The following is a 7,913-nucleotide window of genomic DNA, read 5'->3' on the forward strand; positions in this document are numbered from 1 at the left end:
TTTTTGATTTATTGTAGAGATGAGGTCTCACCAAGTTGCCCGGGCAGGTCTTGAGCCCGCGGGCTCAGGCAGTCCACTCAACTCAGCCTCCCAAGGTGGGGGATTACAGGCTGAGCCACCGAGCCCAGCTTGGTGGTTGTTTTTGAGTGGGGGAGTCTTACTCTGTTGCCCAGCCTGGAGTGCAGTGGCACGATCATGGCTCACCACAGCCGCTACCTCCTGGGCTCAGAAGATCCTCCTGCCTCAGCCTCCCAAGTAGCTGGAACTACAGGCATGGACTGTCCCCCCCACACACACACGGCTGATATTTTTTTTTTTGTAAAGATGAGGTCTTGCTATGTTGCTCAGGCTGTTCTAGAACTCCTGGGCTCAAGCAATCCTCCTGCCTTGGCCTCCCAAAGTGCTGAGATTATAGACATGAGTCACCACACCCAACATAGGTCTCCTATTAGACACTTTGCTTTAATGATTCCCTCTCCCCTCCCCTTCCTGCCCTCAATTTCCATGTACCCATGGCTAAATATGGTTACCACAAAGTAAATCTTTAAAATGAGGCTGTCATTGACCGGGCACAATGACTCACACCTGTCATCCCCGCACTTTGGGAGGTGGAAGTGAGAGGATTGCCTGAGCTCATCTCTACAATAAATAAAAGATTAACCAGGTGTGGTAGCGCATGCCTGTAGTTCTGGCTACTTGAAAGGCTGAGGTGAAGCGGGGCTCGGTGGCTCAGCCTATAATCCTGTGCCTTTGGGAGGCTGAAGTGAGTGAATTGCCTGCGGTTCGAGACCCGCCTGGGCAGCGAGACCTCATCTCTACAATAAATCAAAACATCAGCCGGGCATGGTAGCGCATGCCTATATTCTCGGCTACTTGAAAGGCTGAGGCAGAAGGATCGCCGGAGCCCAGCAGGTTGAGGCTGCGGTGGCCGGGAGCGGCCACTGCACTCCAGTCTGGGTGACAGAGTGAGACTCCAACTCAAAAAAAAAAAGGCTGAGGTGGAAGGATCGCTTGAGCCCAGCAGGTCAACATTGGGGTAACCGTGAGAGTGCCACTACACTGCAGCCTGGGTGACAGAGTGTGACTCCAACTCTAAAAAAATCATCCGGGTGTGGTACACACCTGTAGTTCCAGCTGAGGTGGAAGGATCCCTGAGCCCAGCAGGGCGAGGCTGCGGTGGCCCTGAGCGTGCCACTGCACTCCAGCCTGGGTGGCAGAGTAAGGCTCCGACTCAAAAAATAAAAACAATATAAATAAAAAATAACTGGTATCCCTGGGTCCACCAAATAGAAACTGCCAGAGGGGATTATGCAGCAGGCAGGTAGGTGTCAGGGCTGATTCACAGGCGTCTGCATGATTTCTACCTCTCACTCCATGTAGAACATGACCCTCGTCCCCGGCATCTCCCACTGCACTGCAGCTTTACACCATTACGCTGTCACCTGATGTTACCTTTTCCCTCGTCAAATCATTTCAGAACCCTATTTTGCAGCCTAGAATAATCAAGAAAGGTTCTGGGTATCCTTAATGGGTGAGACATTCAGGCCCTTGGGAATTTGAAAGGAATCTCCTTGAAGCAACAAGAACACTTTTCTTCACCCCATTATACCTCAGGCTGAAAATAGATAAATCAGATGCTGAGATCCAGAAGCTTCTGAAAGAGATCAAAGAAAGCAACCCTCAACTGACAATTGATGGGGACACTCGAGACCCCGGGGGCAAAAGGCCGTCTTCTCTGGACTTCGTCTTCTGAGCTCCCTGGGTTGATCCGTGCTCCAAGGACTTCGTGGACCTTCAGAGTGTTGGTGACTGTCCTGTGAGCCAGGAGATGTCTTCTTTGACCTCAGTTCTGCCTTTCACTTACCTAGACCATGCACAAGACACTTAACCTTGGTGTGTATGACATATTGGTAGCACGGGTGTATTGAGAGAAATAAAGGTGAGAGCATGCATAAATGACATCGTATTTATTAATGGGCTCTGATAAAACTTAGGAGATACCATATCTGGGGAGAATTTAGCCCAGGAAAGACAACGGTGACCATGTGGGACTTCTGTTGACCTTCCAGTCCAAGTTCAGCTCTGGCATCACTTTTTCTTTTTCTCAAGTCAGAGCCTCACTCGGCCACCACAACCTTAACCTCCTGGGCTCCGGTGATCCTTCCGCCTCAGTCTTCCAAGTATCTGGGATTACAGGTGCACGCTACCACACTTAGCTACTTTTTTTGACTTATTGTAGAGACAAGATCTCACCAACTTGCCCAGGCTGGTCTTAAACTCCTGGGTTCAGGCAATCCTCTCACCTCCACCTCCCAAAGCGCTGGGGTTACAGGCATGTGCCCATCTGAATAGCTTTTTTGGTTTTTGTTTTTTTGGAGTCGGAGTCTCATTCTGTCACCCAGACTGGAGTCCAGTGGCACGCTCAAGTCCACTGCATTCAAACTGCTGGGCTCAGGTGATTCTTCCACCTCTGCCTTCCAAGTAGCTGGAATCACAGGTGTGCGCCACCACGCCCAGCTAATTTTTTATTTATTGTAGAGAAAAGGTCTCACCATGTTCCCCAGGTTGGTCTCAAACCCGTGGGCTCAGGCATTCTTCTTGCCTCCACCTCCCAAAGTGCCAGGATTACAGACATGAGTCACTGCACCTGGCTGATGCTGTATTTATTTTGTTTGTTTTGTTTTGTTTTGTTGAGTTGGAGTCTCACTCTGTCGCCCAGACTGGAATGCAGTGGCACGCTCCCGGCCACCACAGCCTCGACCTGCTGGGCTCTGGCGATCCTTCCACCTCAGCCTTCTGAATAGCTGGAACTACAGGCGTGCACTACCATGCCTGGCTAATTTTTGGCTTATTGTAGAGATGAGGTCTCGCCAAGTTGCCCAGATGGGTCTCAGCCACCTCTCACTCCATGTAGAACATGACCCTCAGGCAATCCCCTCACCTCCGTCTCCCAAAGGTGCGGGGATTACAGGCTGAGCCACCGAGCCCGGCTTTGTTGCTGTATTTACTAACGGACTCTGACAAAACAGAGAGAAGATACCATTTCTGGGGAGAACTTAGCCCAGGAAAAACAAAGGTGACCATGCATGGCTGTGTTGACTTCTATTGACCTTCTAGTCTTTGCTTGGCTCTGGCATCTCTTGACCTCAGGGCAGCTGTCTGCTCAGTGTTCCTTGCCAGAGGGCTTCTCCTACCCACCCTGCAGTATTTGGACCCTGGGGTGTTTTGATGTTTCTCATCTATGTCCATGTCTTTGCTCTGAATAGCTTTTTAATTAAATTTTTTTTTTTTGAGTCAGAGTCTCACTGTCACCCAGCCTGGAGCGCAGGGGCACACTCACGGCCACCGCAGCCTCAACCTGCTGGGCTCAGACAATCCTTCAGCCTCAGTCTTCCAAGTAGCTGGAACTACAGACGCATTCTACCACTCTCGGCTAATATTTTTTTATTTATTGTAGAGACAAGGTCTTGCCAATTTGCCCAGGCTGGTCTCGAACCCACGGGCTCAGGCAATCCTTTTGCCTCTTCCTCCCAACGTGCTGGGATGATAGGCGTGAGCCACTGCACCAGCATGAACTCTTTTTCTAACATGGGGAGAAGCCATTGACATGCTGGTTATCGTTATTATTAGATAGTCATTGAAAGGACACAAGATGGAGTCAATAGAGCCAAGGGCAGCCATTGTAACATTGCTGAGATTTGTCATGTTTTTCCTTTTTTTTGAGTTGGAGTCTCTGTCTGTCGCCCAGACTGGAGGGCAGTGGCCGCTCCCGGCCACCGCAGCCTCGACCTGCTGGGCTCCGGCGATCCTTCCGCCTCCGCCTTCCAAGAGCCGGAATTACAGGCATGCGCTACCACGCCCGGCTAATTTTTGGATTTATTGTAGAGATGAGGTCTTGCCAAGTTGCCCAGGCGGATCTCAAACCCGCGGGCTCAGGCAATCCACTCACTTCGGCCTCCCAAAGCTCAGATTACAGGCTGAGCCATGGAGCCCGGTTGTCATGTTTTTCTAGCAGTGCACTTAACTTACCCTCTAATCACCAGCCAAGGACAGAACCGGTTTCTCAGAAGCAACTGTTTATCCTAGTCTTACAACCCCTCCCCAGCTTGTTTTGTACTAATTAGCTTTTCTATTTCAAGTATTTGCATAAGAAACAAGTTAACCTAATGACCTTCATGGCAGACCCTATCACCATAGCAAGTCCCATGACTAGCCCGCCAATCTGCCTGCTGTCCATCTTCTTGAGGTCAGTACATGCGCTTACCTGCCCCTTCATGAGGATGTGACATAGACCACCACTAGTCACCTTAATGACGTGCCCCCATCAAAGGGAAGGTTGAAAAGCATTAGACCTCAAGCAGCCATTTGCCATTGCCTTGCTAAGCTCTGGTTGGGCCCAGTGGCTCTTTGAGCTACGGCCACCATATTTCCCCAAGCTTTGGCCCCCTCCCCTGCTATGGGGAGGTCTTTTTTTTCTAAATACACCATGTTTTCCACCGGACACGGTGGCTCAAGCCTATAATCCCAGCACTTTGGGAGGCTGAGGTGAGAGGATTGCCTGAGCCCACGGGTCTGAGACCAGCCTAGGCAACTTGGCAAGGCCTCGTCTCTACAATACATCTAAAAATCAGCTGGGCGTGGAGGTGCGTGCCTGTAATTCCAGCTACTTGGAAGGCTGAGGCAGAAGGATGGCCTGAGCCCAGCAGGTCGAGGCTGCAGTGGCCGTGAGCATGCCGTTGCCCTCTAGCCTGGATGACAAAGTGTGCCCCCCAACTCTAAATAAATATGGTCTGACCTAACATTTTGGAGGCATTGCTGGGAGTGCGTCCTAACACTAATGAAAAGGAATGACACATTCAACTGCCTGAAAGAACCAGCCATTCCAAAACCCAAAAGGAGGTGTGTGAGTCTGCGGCTGAAGAAGGAGTCAGGGTGAGGGTCAGGTTTGGGGACAATCAGATAACCCGAGGGCAGGAAGGAATCATGGAGGGTTTCACACACAGGAAGGCACAGAGTTGGCTATGAGGCCTGGAATGTTAGTGATCAGCCTGAACCCCCTGCCAGGAAGGGCTGAAGGAGACCAGGACGGTGGTCCAACACCCACACACATCAGGGACAAGGCTTAGGCCTCCGCTGGATCCTTTTGCCCTAAACGTAGAAAGCTTTTGATAGAGTCAGATATAAGAGGGACCCCCCAAAAAACAATCACCTTCTGACAGGTGGGCTTCTTGTAGAACAGGCTTCCCCGGCTAGGTAAGTGTTCTAGGAACCCATCGGCATTGGTGTACCAGCTAGTGTTGTTGTGAGAGGCTGCGTTCTGCTTCAGTGAATTTTTTTCTTACAGATTTTTTTTTTTTTTTTTTTTTGAGTCGGAGTCTCTCACTCTGTTGCCCAGGCTGGAGTGCAGGGGCACGCTCACGGCCACTGCAGCCTCAACCTGCTGGGTCCAGGCAATCCTTCCGCCTCAGCCTTCCAAGGAGCTCCTCTCACCTCAACCTCCCAAAGTGCTGGGATTACAGGCGTGAGCCACCACACCTGGCTTTTTTTATAGATTCTTTCAACATGTTTTCTCTTTTCCTGTTGAGTGATTGACAAGTGCACCTGCCCACCCTGCACTGAGCGTTCAGCAGTTTTTGACCAAAAATGGCAAGACCCCCGTGTCCCACCCTCCCTCTTCACCTGATCTTGCCACGAGTTATTTTTTTGTTGTTGTTTCCCCAATGGGAAAAGTCCTAAAAGGGAAACCTGTTTTGCCAGTGTGGAAGAGGTGAAACCAAAAATGACAGAAGTCCTAAAAGGCATCAAAATTAACAAGCTCTGGTGGCTTACATCTGCAATCCCAGCACTTTGGAAGACAGAGAGTATTGCCTGAGCTTAGGAGTTCGAGACCAACCTGAGCAACATGGTGAAACATCCTCTCTACAGTAAATTTAAAAATTAGCCGGGTGTGGTGGCATGTGCTTGTAGTTTCAGCTACCTGGAAGGCTGAGACGGAAGGATCACCTAAGCCCAACAGGTTGAGGCTGCGGTGGCCATGAGGGTGCCCCTGCACTCCAGTCTGGGTGACAGAGTGAGACTTCAACTCAAAAAACAAAATTGACAAGCTCAAAACTGTTTTGCATAGTAGAAAAAGTGTCAGATTGGTGTATTGCATCAAACGAAGAGTCCTTGGAAGGCAACTGAAGCTTAACATGGAAGAATAAATATACAATTTTTTATAAATAAATTCCATGTTTTGGGGGTCCCCACTCTGAGACCCCCACCTCAACAATTTGATCCGGCACCCAGACGAGGCCCATGGCCTCCTTCCCACAGCCTCTGTCTCTACCCTGGTGGTCGCCACAAGCATGCCTTGCGTTCCCGCTCCCAGGATCTGATTCTTGGAGACCATCCCTGGGTGCTAGTGGCTGCAGCCATCTGGTTGACCTCCGTCCTGCCCCGTGTGTGGCCTCCGGGCCTGTGGGAGCGGGGGCAGTGGCCGGTGCACAGCCCTGACCCTGCATGTCAGGGGTCTCTTCCTACTGTGCCAATCCTCAGCCAGAAGTCCTGCTAGAAGTACCAGGATCACGGCGCCAAGGCCCATCCGGACCAGATTGCCTTCGATGTAGCGCTGATGGGCAGGGCCTGGGGGGAGAAAGGTGAGGGTAGTTGGCAACGTTGCATCCTGGGTCCTTGTTGCTACTCCCTAATCAGAGACCCCATATCCCTGCCTGCCCGACCAAGAGTCAGAGCTGGCTGACCATTTTCTTCCTTTTTTTTTTTTTTTTTTGAGTTGGAGTCTCACTCTTGCCCAGGCTGGAGGGCAGTGGCATGCTCATGACCACTGCAGCCTCGACCTGCTGGGCTCAGGCGATCCTTCCACCTCAGCCTCCCAAGTAGCTGGAACCGCAGGCGTGTGCCATCATGCCCAGCTAATTTTTTGATTTATTGTAGAGACAAGGTCTTGCCATGTTGCTCAGGCTGGTCTCGAACTCCTGAGCTCAAGCAATCCTCTTACCTCAGCCTCCCAAAGTGCTGGGATGACAGGCTTGAGTCACTGCACACAGCCTTATATACATATATATATATATTTTTTTTTTTTTTTTCCTTGAGCTGGAGTCTCACTCTGTCACCCAGGCTGGAATGCAGTGGCACGCTCATGGCCACTGCAGCCTTGACCTGCTGGGCTCAGGTGATCCTCCCACCTCAGCCTTCCAAGTAGCTGGGACTACAGGCACATGCCACCACACACGTGTTGGGAGCCGGCCACGGAGGCCCACTGAGCGTTAGGGATCAGGGAGGGCCGTGGACCTCGAGACCGCTAGGACGTGTTCGAGAGCCGTAGACCCCATTTTCCTCACCCTTTTGCCATGCAGCACAAGAACAACCTAAAGGAACTCTGCTGGCCTAAGCTGAAGACTCTGTGACTGTGACAGGCATAGCTGACTCTAGAAACCCATTGTTCCTGTTTCCCATAAACTGCGGTTTCGGCCTAGGTATTAGATATAATTCAAATTCAGGTCACATTTGGGAGCCTTTTATACGGTACAAGCTTCTTTATAAGATTTAAAAGAATATTTATAGAATTAGTATATACTTAGGGAGAGCTGTTTGCAGCTTTTCAATGGTGAAGATGATTTTCGAGAGTGGCCCAGCACAGAGTTTGGGCTGGGCCACATTCCTGAGAGCCCAGCATGTACTTTGGACTGGGCTGCATTCTTTTGGGCCGGCTTTAGCTACAGTTAGTGTAAGGTCTCTTTTCTACCTATTATAGAAATTGAATTTATTTTATTCATAGAAGGTATTGTAGAATAGGTCATGCTACGAATCATGTTAGTTCATACATAATCAATCATAATATTTTTAGGTTTTATAAGAATATAGTTAACTTTAAGAATTTTCATCGTCTCCACTTTCTACTATCGAAGTTTTTG

The 7,913-nt window shown here is 50.1% G+C and overlaps 2 protein-coding genes across 2 annotated transcripts in view; one reads left to right on the forward strand and one right to left on the reverse strand.

Annotated features, from left to right (window-relative positions):
• Positions 1-1,753, forward strand: part of NLRP2 (NLR family pyrin domain containing 2) — a gene marked incomplete at its 5' end in the record, with an annotated part of 9,592 nt that extends 7,839 nt beyond the window's left edge. Inside the window, one exon of the mRNA XM_008065092.1 lies at positions 1,615-1,753. Coding sequence (XP_008063283.1) covers positions 1,615-1,753 — 139 coding nt within the window. The remainder of the gene's footprint in view (positions 1-1,614) is intronic.
• A 4,647-nt stretch (positions 1,754-6,400) lies between these two features.
• GP6 (glycoprotein VI platelet) overlaps positions 6,401-7,913 on the reverse strand; it is a 37,946-nt gene continuing 36,433 nt past the window's right edge. The window contains exon 11 of the mRNA XM_021716075.1: positions 6,401-6,624. Coding sequence (XP_021571750.1) covers positions 6,401-6,624 — 224 coding nt within the window. The remainder of the gene's footprint in view (positions 6,625-7,913) is intronic.

This window comes from Carlito syrichta, unplaced genomic scaffold (assembly GCF_000164805.1).
Source record: "Carlito syrichta isolate Samal-C Ts95f unplaced genomic scaffold, Tarsius_syrichta-2.0.1 Scaffold308154, whole genome shotgun sequence".
NCBI classification, from domain to species: domain Eukaryota; kingdom Metazoa; phylum Chordata; class Mammalia; order Primates; family Tarsiidae; genus Carlito; species Carlito syrichta.